The sequence below is a fragment of the Parasteatoda tepidariorum genome, chromosome 6 (genome assembly GCF_982258835.1).
Source record: "Parasteatoda tepidariorum strain Cologne lab strain chromosome 6, Ptep-v5.0, whole genome shotgun sequence".
NCBI lineage: Eukaryota > Metazoa > Arthropoda > Arachnida > Araneae > Theridiidae > Parasteatoda > Parasteatoda tepidariorum.
The window spans coordinates 42,322,070-42,343,623 of NC_141760.1; the positions used below are offsets into that span (position 1 = coordinate 42,322,070).

General features: G+C 29.7%; 1 protein-coding gene across 1 annotated transcript in view; it reads right to left on the reverse strand.

Moving 5' to 3' along the window:
• Sbf (SET domain binding factor) overlaps nt 1-21,554 on the reverse strand; it is a 72,936-nt gene that overhangs the window by 28,568 nt on the left and 22,814 nt on the right. The window contains exons 17-27 of the mRNA XM_087165738.1: nt 20,469-20,663; nt 18,057-18,179; nt 17,784-17,980; nt 16,679-16,842; nt 15,430-15,503; nt 13,553-13,748; nt 10,251-10,384; nt 9,994-10,169; nt 5,887-6,083; nt 4,801-5,014; nt 2,033-2,113 (exon numbers count right to left, since the gene is read on the reverse strand). Of these exons, the coding sequence (XP_087021864.1) occupies nt 2,033-2,113; nt 4,801-5,014; nt 5,887-6,083; nt 9,994-10,169; nt 10,251-10,384; nt 13,553-13,748; nt 15,430-15,503; nt 16,679-16,842; nt 17,784-17,980; nt 18,057-18,179; nt 20,469-20,663 (1,751 nt within the window). The remainder of the gene's footprint in view (nt 1-2,032; nt 2,114-4,800; nt 5,015-5,886; nt 6,084-9,993; nt 10,170-10,250; nt 10,385-13,552; nt 13,749-15,429; nt 15,504-16,678; nt 16,843-17,783; nt 17,981-18,056; nt 18,180-20,468; nt 20,664-21,554) is intronic.

A 21,554-nucleotide genomic window follows, 5' to 3' on the forward strand; every position in this document is an offset into this window, starting at 1 on the left:
GCAGTGATATTATTAAGAAATTTATTTATAACCAAATTTAGTGTATAGTATAGATTATACTGAAAATTAGACATTTTTAAAGATAAACATTAGCAGTTTTGTACATAAGACATCTTCTTTTAAAGAAAAATCTTTTTAATATTCTTTTAAATCTTCTTAATAGTCTTTTTAACATAAGACAATACAAATTTAAGTGCTTTCTGTTAAATACACAGCGTAGTTAGTGTCGATTTACAGTATATTCAGCCTATTCATTTACTATGCTGAAAATTTAGTTTATCCAAATACTTGTGAGTTTCATTTTGCTGAATACGATATAGTTTTGTTGAATATCTAAATATTCAGCTGTTGAATAATTACTTCTTGCTTTCAAGATATGCATTATTTGTATTCTTAATACAAGTGGAGAAAAAAAATTTAAGAGATAAAAATTGTTTTAAAATGATAAGTGTAATAATTATAAATAAATATAATAAACAATATGAATTATATTTATCATTATTCATAAATATAACTACTTTTAAATTCAAATTAACATACTGGATAATAAAGATATTCGGTAAAACATTAAAAAAAATTTTTTATACACTTCTATCAAGTTTGTATTTATACAACATAACTTGTAAGTTCCTTATAAATATTAGTTATATGTTCCTTATATGTCAAAAATGCATAGTAATAAACTTTTAATTTTCTTAAGTATCAAAAAGAAAAAAAAAAAATTTTTAATATAAATATTTAAAAAATTTTTGTGCAAAATTTTTCTGCACATGCATTTGAATACAAATTTCTGAGATTTTAAATCTGTTATTTTACCTTAATTTTAATTAAAAAATATTTTAAAACCTGCTGATTACCTATAGTATAATTAAAAATTTCAATATAATGCATGGCAACTGTTGGTAGTTTTGAAGTTTATATATTTTCTTGGTAAACTTCAGTTTTTGACATTTTTGACGGGTTTTTGACGGTTTAAACCAGTATTATACCCTTGTCATGTCAAAAACCACTTTTTGACGTCAAAAACCCAACCCTGATACAATGTTTTAAGAGAGTTAGAGTGAACTCTTATAGAAATCAATTTCAGTATTCCCTCCAAGCATTTTGTGGATGTCGCCAAGTAATTACAGGAAATCTATATAAGTAGAAAAGATAGGTAAAAATGGCACTTTTCTTGTTACTGTAAGACCCAATTGCAGCAATCTTGCAATTAGCGAAATTTCAAATTCAATGAGGAAATTAGGTATTTTTGTTTGATACAATGTTTTAAGAGAGTTAGAGTGAACTCTTATAGAAACCAATTTCAGTATTCCCTCCAAGCATTTTTTGAAGGGTGGCCCCTGCCCTGCTTGTCCTCAAACTCAATAAATGCATCCTCTTTTTGTAAAAGTAAGCCTCTTAAAAACACTGCCCTTTTATTCAGATACCACTTTTGCTTACCTTGGCATCGATTTTTAAAAATCTTTTCTTCTTTGCACCAGTTATCATTAATTTTCATTATGTATCCCAACCATTTAGTCCTTTTTCGATTTTAAATAGTTTATTATATCTTTGCTTTTTAGTGGTTTTTGTAATTCCATTTCTCTGACTGTTCCAAATATGGTTTTCAAAATTCTCCTCTACCAAACAATTAAAGTTTTCTCATATTTTGGGGTCAGATGTCCCACTCTCTGACCCATAGATAATCATTAGTTTGACAACTGCTTTATAATCCTAGAGTTTCGTTTTCCTGTAATTGCTTTAGGTCTTACTATATTTTGTAGTACAAAAAAAGCTACAGTTCCCTGTATTTAGCTTTGTTAGTTTTAATATATTTTAATTTATTAATAATAATGAAGAAATTTTTTAGTTTTTTTTAAAGTTTAAATTCATTGTACTATTAATGAATTCAAATTTAAAGAGCAACCAGATCTAATATACAACAACGATATGAAACAAGGCTCTTACTTTAGTATTGTTTCTTAAAATATATTAATAAATAATTTCTTTTTTAATGAAATTCAGCAAAATAATATTTTTAAAAAAATCTTACCTGCCATGCCTATGACACCTGCAAATTTTCCTGATACTTTCATCAGAAACAGTTTGAGGCACTACGAGCAAAGCAGGATAACTAGAACACAAAAATATTTATTCTTAAAAAATTTATACAATGTATTATTTAAAATAACTATTACAGCTCCACTAAGACAACCAATTAATATTTCTTCATTAAATAACTTATTTCAAACAAATTATGTTAAATAATCGTTGGATGCTTTCTCAATCTAACACAATCATTTTTGGTCAAGTTTTTTATTCTGTATAAAAAAATAAAAATTTCTTATAAATGAGCCATAGATTGATTAACTCCATATAGAGTAGACAGCACACGAAAAAATGAAAAAGACAATTTATAAAAAAAGACAAATTCAAAATGATTCTTTAAAAAAAAAAAAAAAAAAAAAAAAAAAAAACATAACAATTTGTGGCTTCTTTCTATTGTTATAAATGCCCAAATCACTGATACTTGAATTTAATTGCAATTCAAATACAGTGCAATAGTAAATTGAAGTTACTAAAAAATAAATTTTAATATTTCACTTTTCAAATTTCCTACAATTGAAGTATTATCAAACAGTAGACTAGCTGAAAGTTTATGGAGAAAAAAAATAAAAACTAGAACTGCTATAATGGAGTTAAGTAGACAATGCAGTTATTCATTCCTTTCTTCAAATATCACATATTCAAAAACATTGTGTGTTAACTTCTTTTGCTATTAAGTATTCAATTCATAACCACATTTGAGAAATTCAGAAAGCATATGCTATTACTTGCCCTTCGGACAATCTTCATTGAGAAATCAGAAAAAATCAAAACTTTTTACCTTGGGACTTAGACTTGATTTCTCACATCTTAAAATTACCATGTTTACAAAAAAAAAAAAAGAAGAAAAAAAAAAAAAGAAAAGAAAGAAACTTAACAAATTAAAATTTTTATGACTGATGATCTGCAAAAAGAGATGACTGATGATGACTACTATTTAAAAAAAAGTATGAAAGGGACTCACTCCTCACTCTCATTCCATAAAACAGAATGTGGGAAATGTATTATTTTAACTCCCTTTGCACAATATAAAACTTAAATAAAAAAAAAATTATTTACAGGTGTTACTCTTTACATAATAAATGTAAAAAGCTATAACTGAGCCAAGTATTTTTAGGCTTAAATTATGTTTCTCCAAAAATAAGGAGTTAATCGAACTGCACTGTGAGTGGTTGAAATATTAATATATTTTCCAGAATAAACTCAATTATTTCCTGAACATTTTATAGTAAGTAATATAAATGTAATGTGTATAAGAATAATGAAATTCTTTTAAATTCTATCAATAAGAAATAGAAGATTATATGATTTCTTACATAAAATATTTTTTCCAGAAAAAACTTAGAACTTTCAAAATAACTGAATACACATAACCTTACACAGCAAACTAGTTATTAGAATCAACTTCATGTCAACAAATAAAGGGCAGTTCAAATATTATGTAAGCAAATTTTTTGGCAATTTCGGGACTCCCCCTCCCCTCTTGTTAGCAAAAATTAGCAAATCACAAACTCCCTTTTCATGCGTACGTCATAAAGTTGCCCCCCCCCTGGTATTTGCTTCAACTTTGATATTTACTGTAGTAATCTAGTTTTGAGTTTCAATTCATGTAAAAAGAAATAACTTTGCAATAAACTAAGTTTACATTTTAATTCATTTTGAGTTGAATATACTCTTTAGGAATCTTTAGTGTTAATAGCTCTTTACAGGGTGCGTAGCCAAATCTTTGAATCAAAAATAAGCACTTTTTAAAAACTTTTCAAGCACTTTACAAAAATTTTCAAGCACTCAAAAAATTCATATTCAATCAATGATATTATTGAAAAACAAAAACTTTTTATAAACAGTTTCAGCGTTAAAAAAACAAACAAAAAGAAACGGACGTAAATCGAAACAATCAGTACTTTCCCATATCACTGACTGAATTCAACTTGACCCTGAACTCAGAACAAAAGTACCCTTACCCCCTACGTCAAAAAAAGTGTTAGAAGTAAAATAAAATAAAATAAAAAAGAATAAAATTAAAAAGAAAACCATTTCATATGGATCTGATATTCTCTATCGGAATTGGAGCATTCGGGCTTCGGTTTGAAGTGTGCGCGCATGCGCAAGTCATAACGTGGGTACGACATGAAGTCTGCGTGAATGATTACGTAGGCAACTCCCCACTTTTCGTGAAATGCATGGGATCCACCAGATATCACTGAAGGGAAAGAAAAAAATTATTCGGAAAAAAGCACTTTTTAAAAACGCCAACTGAAAAAAGCACCTTTAAAAGCTTTTAAAAACGAAATCCCCCAAAAAGGACCTTTAAGCACTTTTTACAAACGCTACGCACCCTGTCTTTACTACTGAAACCCAAATGTTTTCTTTTTTTTGAATGAAACTTTTATTCCACATTGGAAATTTTTTAATGTGTAATTTTTTTGTTACACTTTTCATTTTACTTTTTAAGAAAGTTTTGGAAAAAAAGAGGATTTTATTGTGTTACATAAGCATTGTTTATACCATTCCTCCTACCCTTGTCAACAAAAATAAGCAACTCACAAATCAGATCCCCCAACCCATTAGGGATTTACATAATACTTGTTTGTAAATTGCTGAGATAAAATAACAAAAGCTTTCACTCTAGAATTGTTTCGAATGGATAAACTCAAGTTAAAATACATAATTTGAAAAGCATTAAAAAAGAATAAATATCTCATTATAATATACCTGCGGCATACAGAGTACATGCTGTTAATAGATGAGATTCTAAATCCTTCAGCTTTATGCTTGTTGTTTCCACTATTCAAAACTCCTAAACCCAATCGCTGATAATCTTTACAATAGCTTCTTTCAGACAATTTTTCTAACGTTTTTGAATCCATATGTTGAGCATAGGATGGTATGTGCGGTGTTGAAAGAGTCAGATCACTTTCTTCTATCACTATTAAATGATACATTAATACTTTAGACAAGAAAAAATAAACAATACAACATAAACATTATAATTTGATTGGTTCATTATAATTAAAAAAAAAATAATAAAAAAAATTAAAAAAAACGGCTTTTTTTTTTTTTGAATTTTTTTTTTTTTTTTAAAAACAAAACTTATTAAGTTACATATTTTTTGTACCTAGCATCAAAGCCAGCTCTAGGATATATATAGTGGTCAGAATATTCTGGGGTAAATTAGAAAAAATTAATGAGAATGTATAAAATGATATGCTTTTATGAAAACTAATTTGTTTGAAAAACTATGTTATTTAGATACTGGAAAAAGAGATGTAAAATTTTAATAAAATTTTCTAAGCAAGAAATAATCTCCAACATTTCATAATACATTAAGTAAGTAAATATTGTGTCTTCTAGAAATTTTCTTTGAAAAATATTAATTAATAAACGATCTGAGTTTAAAATTTGAGCGTTATATAAATTTTGTTTTATTACTTTCACCACACTAAAATTTTAACTACCACAGATATGAAACTATAAAATTTGCATGAAATAAATAAAAAAATGACATGGAGCTTCAAACCAAAAGACTAGAAGAAACATTTCTGTTAACATTAGAAACCACCATAGAACATGTTTTATAAAAATGTCCTCCATTCATTTTAACATGTAATAAAAATTTGTTTAAAAATATATGATATACCACTTTTTTCAAGTCATTTTTTAATAGCGTAAAAGAAAATAAATGTAAAATGTTAATTAAGAAATATCGTAATAAATTTAAATTTAGAAATTTTTTTAAACAAAAATTAAAAATATTTTCAGCTGTTACTATTTTGATTCTTTTAAGTTAGGAAGACTTACTGGATAAGTCATCTTCATATAATGATGACGGTCGATCAGATTCACTATCGAATCCAATTGCAGGAGTTCGACCAGGACTAGGTAGAGTTCTAAAATCATGAGGTCCCTGTATAACATATTTCTGCTTTCTTGAAGAAGGCTTTGGCTTAAAACCTGCTTTCATAGCTGTTTTTAAAAGAGTTTTCTTTGCAATTACTCTAAAAATAGAAAAAAAGGAAATATACATTAGAAGATTCCTCATGATTATTTTATAAATTGAAGAAAAAAGTATACACTCAACACTTAATATCTTTGAAATATTCCATTAGAATACACTTTGAAAACAAATTTAACACGCTGCCACATGGTTTAGCCATTCAATTTTTAAAGATACACAGACAAATGACTGCTATAACTGTCATTAAAGTATATTACCCTCTCAAACAAAAATCTTTTTTAGCGGATCATTTAATTTTCACTTTTTTTTAAAAACTAATTCCCTATTCCTCAATATCAGATTTATATAAGAAATTCTCTTAATCTTAAAATTAGGTAGCTCAAAAATCCTTGAAAATCATCGAATTTGGAATAAAGGTCGCAAAAGTTTTTGTGACTGGTAGTCTTACACATTTCAATTAATAAAAATGGAACATTATTAGTGGGAAGTAGACAGGGGCCGTTCAAAAAGTACGTACATCCCGAAGGGGGGGAGGGGATTTGCTATTATGTACGGTTTTGTACGATGGGGAAGGGGGGAGGTATTATACAAAGTACGTACTTTATAAACATACACAAAATTTAAATTTGACTTTATCCTACACACTCCTTAAGTAAATATTTAATTTTATTTAAAACATAATTATTTTAATTTTTATGAAAAAGGGGGGTAGACTAATAAAATGTACGTACTCTAAGGGGGGGGGGAGTAAGACCTTATGTACGGTAATGTACGAAGGGGGGGAGGGGTTTGAAATTTCTCCATTTTTGTGTACGTACTTTTTGAACGGCCCCGACAGAAGCATTTATTTCTTAATTATTCAGTAAGACATAAAAAAAAAAATTCTAACATTCAACAAAACATATAATTTTTTCTTCTTTTGCTTGTTCAGAGGAAAAAAAAGATGTAGTCAAGAGCTAATGATGGTTACAGTAATTGAGAGTTTTCATGAAAAAAATGCGATAATGTTCACTTCAAAACATACAACTGAAAATGTGTTTAGCATCTCGATCCCTAAATTTACAGGGCAAAGCAGTTGAACATGATAAATTTTTATAGAGTTATTATAAAAGAACCTAACTTTTTTTATTCGTAATTCCAATAAAGATAAATATTGGCATAATTATGGGAAGAAAAGGTTTGATGGACTATTAGCACATTTTTTTAAATTTTTAAAAAATCACGTTAAAATTTAAAAGGAAACATTAGAGAATGACTTTTGAATGTGAGATTTTTGTGGAGAATTTGCTTCGACATATAATATACAGTCGAACCTGTTTATCTCGAATCTCACAGGAAAGGCGAAAAATTCGAGAGAGAGAGGTTTAGAGTTATACAGGTACTATATAGAAATTAAATTTAATTAAGAAATTCTATTAAAAGTGCTTTGTTTTTTCTAGAAAAATATAGACATTTCTTTAAATTAATTATACCACATACATCTATTCACATAACAGTTTTTTAACATACATTTAACACTGAAAATAATTTTTCCAAAATTTTTGACTGATAACCTTATTTGTTTCGATTATTCTTTGGAGGTTAGATAGATTGCAAATTCCTCATAGATCATTTTCTATAGTTCACTTTAAAATTCTTAATTATCCTTTGAGCCATTGGTTGCAATTTTGAGGTCAAAATGAATTTCTATTCTTAGCTTCCTTATCTATGTTAAAAAGCTAACTCCTGATGGTCACGAATCATTAATCCCTTATTTACTGCCAGAATCATTGTATTCCTTTCTAGTTAAGGAAGTGCAGGGATAGTGATTGAAATTCCAAGAAACACTCCCAACCATGTTCATCCCTACTTCCTGTGAATTCACGAAATTCATCCCTGTCTGCGAGTTCTGCTGATAAGAAAAGTTTTGACATTTGTGCTCTATTATTAGAAATTCGAGAAACGAAGGTTTTGGGAAAAAATTTCGACATAAATATGGAAAATACATTGATTTTAGACAGTAAATGTAGGGAATTTTAAAATTTTTTTGAGATAAACAGGTTCAACTGTATTATCCTATGTAACCAAATAAGTATCAATACACAGACTACTTATAATGTATTAGTCTGACACTTCTTGACTACCACTAACTAAATGCAAACTTTTGAATATAAGTGAAAAGAAGAATAAAATAAACAATCTAGAAAAATAACAAAAATCAATACACAGGCTACCGATAGAGCTTTAGTCTGACATTTGTTGGTGACCATTAACCAAGGGCGCCGGCAGGGGGGTGCAAGGAGGTGCACTTGCACCCCTCTGGCTTTTTTTCTAAACAATTACGCAGATACAGAAAAACAATTTTGTTATAAAAAAATTTTATTACAAATATTTTTATTCAAAAACAAGTAATTAAATAATTATTGATACATAACAATTAAAAAATTGTTTAATCAAACAAGAATAGTAATCGTCTTGTTTGCTGTCCAAATCTGTTTATAACTTTTTCAATGAATTCTGAGTCATCTTTGAATCTTTTCTTATGCACATTGAGCATGCACAAATTACTTAATTTCTCGTGAGACATTGTAAACCGATTCCATGTTTTGATGTGTCGCATTGTACTAAAAGTGCGTTCAATAGTGCGCACGTAGTAGCTGGAGGAGTTAGGCCAATTTTGATAGCCTCCGCTACAGCTGGATAAAACGGTGTGCCCTCAATTACAAAATCGATGTATTCAAGGGATTCATAAGAATTTTCTCTATTCCACCACATTTCGTACCACGTTGTAGCTTCAGTGATGAATTTCGGTTAGAGCAGATCTTTACACATAGTATATATATATATATATATATATATATAATCTTCTAAAGCTCAATAAATATCAACACAACAAATACAAATCTTAAGCGTGCTCAAACACGTTAGTATACGAAGCTACTGTTTTTTTTTTTTTATATATATAACCGTCGTTGAACAGCCGACCCAATTTCGTGGGTTTACGACTACTTACGTTCAACTCCGTAGCCTTGTAATTTTGAACCAATCCAGAAGACAAGGAAACTCCTGGATCAGTACCCCCAGAGGTGTTGATTTGTTGTGGGAACATGGAGGACTTTGAGACTCGACAGATTTAACGTGCATCAGTCACCATTTACTACACGGGGAGTCTTCGGCCGGCGAGGATCGAACCCACGTCCTCTTGGATATGGGCCCAGCGCCCTACCGACCAGGCTATCCCGGCCCCCCGAAACTACTGTTTGTAGTTATTTTTGTTTCAAAGTCAGTAGCTATGCCAGCGCCATCAATAGTTTCTCGTGGCAAAATTTGCAAGTACAAGAAATTCGCACTTTTTTTTAAATATCTTGTTAACAATGAAAAAATGTATGTTGAAAAAAATTAACAAATTGTAATAAGTAAGATTATATAAGTAATAACAAAACAGTAATAACAGAATATTTGTAAATTTTTTTTTTTTGGGGGGGGGGTTAGTTTGTTAGAGGGTTGCACCCCCTTTTACATTATTCTGCTGGTGCCCTTGCCATTAACCAAATGCAAACCTTTAAATATAGGCAAATGGAAAAGTAGTAAAATAAACTATCTAGTTTTATTAAGCTAATGAAAAAAAAAATCAATAAAAACTCTTTACAAAAGAAATGCACTTTCATGAAGCATTTTTTTACAAAATTAAAATTAGATTAATTAAAATTAGAGCACTTATAGATTATGTAGTAAAAATTTATTAATGTGGATAAAACTAATTCTCAATGTTACTACCTATGATCAACCATCATTAATTTTTAAAAAAAATTTAATTACCAAACTTAATATAAATGCTAATTTTTTTTAAAACAGTAACATAATAAACTTAATAATTTCAAGAAATTGTTAAAACATTCTAACAAATTAAAACCAACCTTGTTAAATAAATTTGCAAACATAAAAATTAATAAAAACCAAAAAACAAATACTTCAAAGTTGCATTTTTCTCCTTTTGTTTGTGAAGAGGTGTTTGTGGCACTGCAAGATGACCACTAAATGCAAAGACATGAAACACATTAGGAGGGCATCGAACTCTGTTGATAAGTTTCCGAAATGTTTCAATATTTTCAGAAGTCACTTCTTCATCAAATGCAATTTTTATTAGCTAAAAAAATACAAAAGCTAATTATAGTAGAAATGATTAATGAATCAATCTAAGTTTTAAGAAAAATGCATGACTTATTACCTGAAATGTATGAGACCGCAATTGTAAGCCTTCTTGTAGGAACTGATCAACTTGAGTGAGGTGTTGAACATTGACTCTTTTCTCTTTAGTAAGAGTAGACACAGGAAAAGACCGAACTATTACTTGTTCACAAGCTGCAGAATGTCAATGAAATTAAAAAAAAAGTACATTTTTAAAAATATTTTTAGATGCATTTTTCTAAATAAAAAATTATTTTAAAAAATCTAAGAAATTGGTTAAAGTTAAATGGCCAAGCTGATATTAGCATCTATTTTATAAATTAGGATGAATGAAAGAAAAAGAATTCAGATCTGTCTTTGATTTTATTTTGGATAACACCTGGCAAAAACGATACAACCACAAATTCTTTAAAATTGATACAGGTGACAATATTTTTAAACTGTATGGAATGAGGTAGGCCGGAGATCTTCAGAGAATGAAAAAAAAAAATACTGCAGGTTTTCAACGTCATTCCTCTCCGCAGAAGAATAAAAAGATGATGACCTAAAAATCAATGGAAAGGCAACTTAGATTAAGATTTTTTCCAGCTCAAGATCAATTTCAGGAAAGAAGGAGAATTGGGAGAGACTAAAAAAGGCGAGGGCCTACAAGAAACTGTTGAATAAATGCTTATATTTATAAAAATAGTGAACCTTCAAGGGACCGAAATTTCGGTCCTTTGAAGCCGCGACTATAACCAGGAGTTCACTATATCCGTTAAACAGGCAATTTAACTAATGGTTCCCAAACTCTTCCCTTTTATTACACATTATTCAAATAAATGACTGAAAAATATTATGTACTAGTAGCAAAAAATGTGTTATTTTTTATTACTTTTCATCTTGCATGCAAAAAAAAAAATTTGTAATCTCTAGCTGATGAATAATATTCAACATCAGATATGGAAACATTTCCTGATTATCAAATAATTTTTCCGGAATTTCTGATATTCCGCTTTTTAAACCTGTCTAACCTAACATTTGAGCATATAAAAGTAGTCGCACAAAATTGCTTTGCAAATTCATCGACATTTGCCCAGATATTGGAAAATTGCGGCTTTTTCGAATGCTGAACCACTTCAATAATGCTTCTTCAACAGCCTTGTGATCTGCTTTTTTCAACTTTTTTTTCTACCATCAAAATGTTTTTCATGAGAAATTGTTAATTGTTTCCACACGTTACAAACTGTAGATTTGGATAGTTTATATTCCCTGCAAATATCAGCATGGTTACATACCATTTAAATTTTTCTGATTATGCCCATTTTATCAGAGGGTGCATAGCCAAATTATTCAACAAAAAATAAGCTCCTTTTAAGCACTCAAATAATATTTTTAAGCACTTTAAAAAACACAATTAGGTAGGATTGGAAAATTTTTGACAATTGACGGTCATATCTAGTTTTAACCGTAATGTCAAAAAAATTTTTAAAAAAACTTTCGGCATTGTTTTTGAGAATTGTCAAAATTTTTTAATCATGTTAGGGGCCGTTCAAAAAGTACGTACATCCCGAAGGGGGTGGAGGGGATTTGCTATTATGTACGGTTTTGTACGATGGGGAGGGGGGGAGGTATTATACAAAGTACGTACTTTATAAACATACACCAAATTTAAATTTGACTTTATCCTACATACTCCTTAAGTAAATATTTAATTTTATTTAAAACATAATTATTTTAATTATTATGAAAAAGGGGGGTAGACTAATAAAATGTACGTACTCTAAGGGGGGGGGAGTAAGACCTTATGTACGGTAATGTACGAAGGGGGGGGGAGGGGTTTGAAATTTCTCCATTTTTGTGTACGTACTTTTTGAACGGCCCCTTAATCGAATGGCGTTTTCATAGCTATGGACTGAAGATAAGCAGAAATAGATTGGGGTTGAATTAATTGTGAAAACGTTAAATAGAACAATGTAAACAGCGTTTTTCTGCATAATTCTTAGCAAAAATCAACATGGTGAAGGAAAAATCTCATTTTGGAAAAGGAAAATTAAGCACTTTTTAAAAGCACCCAATAAAAAAAGCGCCTTTAAGGGCTTTCAAAAACGAAAATAAGCACCTTTAAGCACTTTTTAAAAACACTACGCACCCTGTCTCATCAATGGAGAATGTTTTACGTTTACTGTTCGCCTTAGTTAAATTTGAATCACTTGTTTGCAGGCTTCATTTTAACTGAACTGAGTGCAATAAGGAGTTGAAATGAGGGCCTTATCAACACAGATTAGTGTCCAACCCTTTGACCAATAATGAATAATGACTAATGATTCATTATTCTTACAGATAATGCATAGTGGTTCTACTGACAGATAATGCATATTGACAGATAATGCACTGACAGATAATGCATATTGACAGATATGCCCTCTGACAGATAATGCACATTGGTTCCACTGATACCTTACAGGTGCACCATCTTCCTGGGTTGGAAACATCTGCTTGGTTTGTTTAGGGATGGGAAAGTGAGATAAAAGAAGCAAACAAGAAAAAATGATTATCGCCTCTATATATATTCCCTCTATAGATGGTTTTGAAAATAGGTATATTCATTTAGTTTGAAGTAGAAATTTCAAAATTATTACAAAAAAATGAAGAAAAAAATCAGTCAAAGACAGAAAAAAGTTCATTATATCCAACTTCCTCACTTTTTTGGTTCACTATATCCACAAAAAATAACATTATGCGTGTATAGCAAGGCACGGAACCGAGCATTTTGTTCACTATATCCGGGAGTTCACTATAAACCGTGTTTACTATAGCGGGGTTTGACTGTATATATATAATGTAAATATTTAAATAAATATGTCAGCTAATTTTGATCAAACTATAACATGTCGAGAATTATTGGATCTAAAATTCTGATAAAATAATAAGGATATCAAATTTTGAAACATGAAACTTAATAATCTACAATTTAACAGTCCACAAATGATTAACAGTCAATTGGTAATATTTATATCATGTGCTTGTCCCGCCTTAAAAGCTAAAAAAATAAAAAGAGGCACATAGCAATACAAACTTAAAATTATTAATATAAAGGTATTATAAAATTAGCATAAAATAATACAAATCTACATCTAGACTTTTGAAGAAACTAGCCAGCCCTTGCTTAAGATATAGTAAAAATAATAAAATAAAAAACTGATTAGCATACTTAACATTGACTTTAAAAAGAGCATTTAAAAAAAAACTTAAAATAACTTAATATTAATGATGAGAATTTACTTTTTCAAAATATAAAACTACATAAACTAAACAAGAGAACAAAAAGAGGAGGAAAAAAGACAAATGAAATTTTCATACCAAAAGGATCACACGGTGTTCCTTTGAAAATAATTCGATAATTAGTGAGAAATACAGCACCCTCTGCTGGCAAAAGATTAGGACCTCCAAGTATGCCACCTGTACCTTCTTCTCTTCCATCTGGAATCAGATAGACACGGAGACCTTCCATCAGCAAATCTTCTCCTTGCAGCAAACTTGGAGCTAAAATTTTAGGCTACAGGGGAAAATAATCATTACCATTAAATTAACTTGTCAGCAAGATAAATAAAAACATCAAGCATTATTTATTAGTCAGTTTAGTGTTGAATACATTTGCCTGAATTTGTTAGAAAATTCAAAATGTAATATAATAACATCAAGACAGAAAATTATCACGCACAAAATAAAAAAAATTACAAAAAATTTTATTAAAATTTTTTTTATTAAACTGATCATTTTAATTTAAAAAATGCATCAAAATATCATGCACAAATAAATGTAACAAAATTTAATAAATTTTTTTTTAAATTTTATGATTTTTTTTTGCAGCATAAATGATTAAGATAAAAAAAATAATTTAAATTATATAAGAATGAAAAAAAAAAAAAAAAAAAAACAGCACTTTTCATTCAAAAAATAATATTTATTAACATATATTAATCTCCTGTTTTTAGATTATTTTATTATAACAGATTTTGATTACTGGAAAAAAATATTAATAAATGCTAAAATAACACAAGTCTAAAGAAAGTAAAAAATGATAGTCAGGCACATTTTTTTATATTATGTTTTTAACATAACTATTAAACAGTTTCGGTTCTTAGTATAATGTATCCTGTTAGATACTTTAATACAGCCTTCTGTAACCTCAGAAGGAATTCCAAAAAGTCCTGTATGTATAAACAGTTATAATATAAAAATTAAAAATATTAAGAAAATTTCACTTAATAAAGTGACCAGAAAAATTCTTAAGCTTCCTACGAAAATACCTTAAGACGCAAAACAGAAGAACACCTTAAAATGTGTGTGTTACTAATCCCCTCACTGTCTAGCGGCAGCTAGACATTTTCCATGAGTCCATACACTCTCAATAAATCCAGGGCAAGCAAAGGGTCCGTCGCGAAAGTCTTCTTAGAAATGCGAAGACAAGCCAGAATGTGCTCCAGGGACGCACTTTGCACAAACCGGGAAAACCCTGTTGCCATTGCTTAAGAAGCCACTCCTCAGGTGGCTGCTGGCAAATCTCGACAGCGCTGTCTAGTCAGCTCTATCGTCAAAATCAATCAAAATCTCATCAAAAGTCAATGAGGCAACTGAATACAATGGCTCAACCGAGCCCTGCTTTGCCAAGTCGTCAGGGACCTCATTTCCGTAAATCACCACATGCAAGGGAATCCATTGAAGGTGCACTTCCGTGAACCACAGCAATCTGTCTAAGTAATTTCAAAATAGCGATACTAGTGCGGTCATCAATATTGAATCAGTCTTTCAAGTGCTGCAATGAACTCTTACTATCAGACAAAATCCATACCTTAAAATGTTAAAACTAAGAGACTTAAATTCAAAGAATGTCATACTTAAAATAGAATCCAAAAATATTCATTAAAATCATCATTAAAATCTAGACCTATATTCATTAACGTCCTATATTCATGAAAATATTCATTAATGTCATCATTAAAATTTAGACCTTAATGATAACAGATATGATTGGTACATCTTCTTAACTGTATTTTTCTAGGAGAATTAGAACAATTCTTGCTCATACAGTCACAAGAATATTATAGCATAAGAATTAATAAAAACCACAATTATAATAAGTTAAAATTAAATTGAAAGTGAGTGGCTTATGTGTTTCAATGGATTAGCTACAATAAAACAGATGTTCGATGCGAATTATTTAAAATTATTATTACCTTAGTAATAGGAGGAAGACGTTTACTCTCTTTATGAACTGCTTCTAATGATTCCATTTGCATAGCAACCGCCACTATAATTCAAAAGATAAATGCATAATACATTATTTTACACAAGTTTTAATAAAATTCTAAAATTATAATAAATTAATAAATAAAATAAATATTGTGTGTACTGATGATTTTGGTACAATCAAACAAGTTCTTACATATAACTAGTTATTATGGGTAAAAATAATAAATTCAAATTATTAAATGTGTTGTAAAATTTGATGAAAATAATTTTATATGATACTAAGCTTTCAATAACTTTATTGTATTTTAAGTATTTAATAACACAACAAGTCTTGTAGTATGAAATAGAAACCATGGTCTTTATCTGTTAAGAGCTGTGAACTCAATATGAATGTTATTATTTAAGATATTACAAAAATGAAAAAATTTCTTTAAAAGCAAAAATAGAATAAAAAATTGAATTATATCTAGTATGTTTAACACATTTTCTTCTATTTAAAAGAACATGAAAAAAAATTACAAAAATTGTAAACCTTAACTCATTACCCACTGAGGTTACGTTTGTGCAACATCTTGTAGTAGTATAATGAAGTACCTTAAATTAAAGTTTAAGTTAAGCTGATTATTTACTGTGACAACCTCTTAACACAGCTTTTCTTATTATTATTTGTATTTAGACACTTAGGAAAGTTCTAGTTTGTAGAACCGAAGCTATAGAACGTCTGTATTCATGTCATTATTTGTATTTTATTCATGCTGCAGTTTTATTCATACATTGCTCAAAGTACACTTTATCTTCATTATTTTTATTTGCATTTCAGCACATTAAAATGTAATACTTTAGAGTTTATAAGCATCAAATATTCATTAAGGTTTTTTTGGTATTGTCTTACTTAACATATTCTTCTTCTATTTGGTATTGTTCTTCATGAGCAGCTTATATAACCTTTAATAAATCATTCACAGTAGAATAAGCATAAAAACTATGCATCAATTTTATTGATGTTCCAACAAACGAATTAATTATTTGTTACATTTGTTTTAAAGTTTAAATTCAATCAGCAAGCATAATTTTTTTTAAAAAAAAACAATCTACTAAATGTTTAATAACTTTAAATTCCACAATGCTTGATGACCATTTAAATGTTTGATTTATGTGACGTTATAATGCACCCTGTTAAAAAAATTATATTGCAAAGGTATGTTTTAGATAAATAAATGGAAAGAAACTAACCTGGAATCATTTGATGCAAAGCTTTAATGTGGTTTTCAGTAACTCCAGAATCTGTACAAACTTTATCAACAAACCTAGATACAAACTTGATAACACTAGCACCAACTTCGGAAGTATCTTCTTCAAATCCACTTTCAGCATCAACGCTATCAGTCTCTGCCATACTACACGGAAAATAATCAAAAAAATATAAAGAAAAAATTAGGCTGGTATTGTGTAAACAGTTAAAAACTACCGAAACGGAGATAAACACTGCACTTGTGGCGTAACTACCACTACAAATAATAAATACCAAATCACTAGCATATAAGCCATGTTAACTCGATTCTATTTTGAGGTACCTTTTGATAGATGAAGGTTGACATAATCGATAGTATAATATTTAATTTCCTACACACTAATCAATTTTGAAAATCTTATTTGTTTCTTTCTAAGGTTATAAACAAATAAAGGTTGAAGAGAATATAAAGGATAACTGTACACGTAAAATAATAATAAAAGTAAAATGTTTCTACAAAGATTATAATTACAATTAAAAGCAACAGTTATTAGTCTAGCAAATGCCGATTCTTGCTAATAATGGGACATTTCACTACTTTTACTTTAGAAGGTATTACCTAAAAAGAATCTCACAACTCGTGTTCATATGTGGTATACTTAAATATAAATTGAAGAGAGAAGCAGAAAAGCAAGTCAAATTGATATTCTAGGATTGAGGAACATGCTATAATAGTCAACTGCACTGACGTGATTGAAAGATGTTTTGTTAACATCTTCTGATGTTTCTCGATACGTTATAAAGCTGATTTTAGCCGTTTCACTAAAATATCACATTACATATTCTTTCAAGAAGGTCTAAAGTAAGAAAGGTAAATATTTCTTGGTTAAATAAAGAACTAAGGTTAACATATTCTGATGTTTCTCGATAGATTATAAAGCTGATTTTAGCCGATTCACTAAAATATCACATTACATATTCTTTCAAGAAGGTCTAAAGTAAGAAACGTAAATATTTCTTGGTTAAATAAAGAACTAAGGTATATATTAAATTCATAAAAAGCACAGATAGAAAAGAAATTCATAATGAGTATTTAATATATATTACCTGTTTGTTACATTACTATTACTATTGCTTTCCCTTTCGAGATCATTAGAATTTTTGGCACTTTTACTGACATCAAGTGGAACTCGTAATGCCACCATTCTATTAGCATAATGAATAGCCTGACTATAAACAGTAGATTCCTCATTATTCATTAGTTCCTTCTGTTGTTCTGAACTTAAATTTCCCCAGAGTCTCATCTAAGAAATATTGATGTAACTATTTCAACTCATAATTAGACAGCTGATAAAAAAAAGCAATAAATAAAATGCTTACTTGTTCTGCAGCAATCTCTAAAGCACTAGGTTCTGGATGTCGAACTAAATTGTTGGATCCATTGTTGGAATATAAAGTACTTCTATTATCAGCCCGGCTCCATATGTTATTAAGTTCTTTGGACTTAATAGGGAAAATATAACTACAATTAATCTTATTTGCATCATAAGAACAAACATAGATACATTGGACATTAAAATATATATATATAGTTAAAAAAATTTTTGATCTTAAGATCAGATTTTCACAGACTAAGATGCAATCTAGGCATACCTTAATGCTAATTTCAAACGATATTTTGATATAAAACATAAACACAAAAAAATAAGTTATCTAAATCAGCAATTTTTTTTCTATCTAGATTCTGATTCAAAAAACCTCAGGAAGGGGTTTCTCTTTGGAATTATTTTCTCAATATTAATAAGGTAAGCCTAAGGGGAGAGGCATTATCGACATTATCAACCTTCATCTATGAAAAGGTACCCCACCATAGAATCCAGTTAACATATACTAGTAAATTGGAATTGTATTTTTGTAGTGGTAGATAAGCTACAGTACTCCCCTACCAGAATTATATCTGTGATAGAATTCGATGAATGGACACCAAGTTGATTCATTGACATGTTTTGTGAGAAGTCGGGAGAACTGTGCGTGTATTAAGATCACCATACTTTTGCTGAACCTGAGAGCTGTATTAAGTTCAAGGTCGTGCTTGCTCTTGTGTTGCCATTAGTAGTCGAGTGCTTGCTGGCCGACGTTGTGTGTGATCGACGCTGGGTAGCAATAGTGCGAGGAGGTGGATGTCGCAGACACAAGTAGCAAGTCAACTGTTTAATGTGGACCATCCAGATTAGTAGGCGTGTTCAAATCGAAGTGAGTGTTACTGCCGAGAAAGGCGTGTTCAAATCGAAGCAGGTCGAATGTGAGGAGTGAGTAATCGATAAAGTCAACTTTCATCTATGAAAAGGCACCCCACCATAGAGTCGAGTTAACATGCTTTATATACTAGTGAATTGGAATTATATTTTTGTAGTAGTAGATACGCTACAAGCCTTCAAAAAATATTCTTAGCAACATCATTAGTTTCCTTTTTTAATGATCAAAAAGTTTTAACTGAAAAATACTCATAAGCTCTTCAGCAATGTAAATTGTAACTTTGAATGAAATCAGTCAAGTAGTCTATAAACTATATTTTGATCTCCCAAGCTTTGAGCTCCAGGGCAAAATTTCATTGAAATTCTTCTGCTACAAACTTCTTTCTTTCTGTATAATATGTTAAAAACTGGTTTTTGGAAGTAGAAAGCCTGCAACTCAGAGTTCAGAAAAAGCTGGGACTAATGCTTCCAACAGGACATGAAATTAAACATACTAGATGGTCAAAAATTAGCCAGATTACTATTTTCACAAATATATTTAGCAGCCAATGGTGCACGACTTACAGGATTAACAATTTTTTAAAGAAATGTTTTAAGAACTAAAAAAAGTTATAATTACTCAGAAAAATTGCATTTATGTATCTGATTTTGTAACTAAATAAATCTTGCGCAAGTAATGGAACAACCTTTATGAGTTAAACTGTGTTACGTGAAAATCTGAATATTGGAGCAAAAAGTTATTCAAAATTCTTTTTTTGTTTTGTTTTTGCACAGTACATAGTTTCTTCTGGCGAAGTACTATTTTTCATGAAAGAATAATTATTAAAAAACTTTTGAAATTAGGTTTACAAAAACTACAAACTCAACCAAAATAACTATCTTATACCCCAGTGTATAATTTAGTATTTGATTACAAGATAGCACATTTTTGGTATGTAGGTGTGTATGATAGGTATTTATTATGTATTAATATTTCATGTTCAATGAATGCCAAGCTTCATTGCTCGTGCACCTGATTTTGTAAAATTTTGAAAAGTAGACACGCACCAGGATGTACAATAAATTGTCACAGAAATTTCAAGTATATGTTTTCAAAAATAATCTATTCCATAGTCTTTTTTAAAACAAATAGATAAAAAATAGATAACAATATGAAAAAATTATAAGAATAATAAGTTTTGAATATCCAAATATTGAATATTCCAAATATTGAATATTTTGAATATTCTTATATCCAAAACTTAATGACATTTAGATTAATATTAGTAACAGCAACAAATTATGCTTTTAGCTAACAGTAAATTTCTGAAACTTGTATAGTCATACTTCACAGTATTACATTTAAAATTTAAGCACTCTAGATCATTAAAAAATTGTCAAAAATTTGAAAGAAGGTTTTATATGACGTGAGCAGACATGAAAGCAACTTAAATAAAATGTACCATGAATAACAGTATGATTTGATAATTAATGCACGGGCAAAAAAATGAGGATTGCAAAATTGTCATCTCTTTTTCAAAAGAACTAAGACACCTACCTCTCTAGGGCTTATAGGTGAAATTGCTGACTCTCGATCAGTAAGATATGTCCGTTGAGGAGTATAAGTATAAAGTGCTCGTATGTCCCTCTGGACATCTTGATAAAAAGCAGCTTCCCAGAATTGCTGATTCTGCCAAACTGGATGTTCTTGAATGCATGTATAAGCAAATTGTATTACATTAGTGCACAACTTCTGCAAAAGAAAAATGATCAAAACATATTTAGAAAATTTGGAAATAAAAATTAAGTCTTTCAATTTGCAGAACTAAAATCTAGTTAGCAATTTCGACAATTGGGGAAAATAGACAAAGAAAAAATATTGGGTGATGATTTATCCATTGACGTTTTACCTTAATTTCCTGTACATAATCCGCAGATCAACTGTTAAAAAACAAATGGTTGCACATATATACAGATGGCTCAAAGCTTGAGATGGATGGCATTGCTGGTGCTGGTATTTATTGTGAGCATTTCTCCCACTATCTTTTGTTGGAAACGGCCAAGACCACTTTTGATGGTGAAGTTGAGGCAATCAAAGTAGCTTTAGGTCATTTAAATGCTCGTCCTTTTTTCGATCAAGCTGTCATCTTCTCAGATTCCCAGGTTGCGATTCTGGCCATTGCCAACTACTCTCAAGCCCCTAGTTCTTTGTCCATTGTGAAATGTAGATCTTTAATGACAGAAATGGGTATAAAATATAAAACGATTGCCTTACAACGGATCCCATCCCACTGTGGTATCCCCAGCAACGAAAAAACGGATACACTGGCCAAAAAAGGTTGCTTTGTTAATCAAGCCCCAAATAACTTGGTTAGCTATAAGTCCACTTCATTAATGATTAATCATGCAATTAAGACAACACATATATCATTGCTAGAAGAACGGACAATAGAAAAATCGTAGAGAAATGACATCTTCATTCTCCTTGATTGCCCAAGAAGCAGTGCTGTAGCTGCCTTTCGTCTTGCTACCAAGCACGATTGCTTATACGCTCATCTTTTCCGTCTTAAAATAGTGGATAATCCTGCCTGCCCCTTCTGCCGCAGTGGTGCGTCGATGAATGCTGAGCATCTCCTCAACTGTT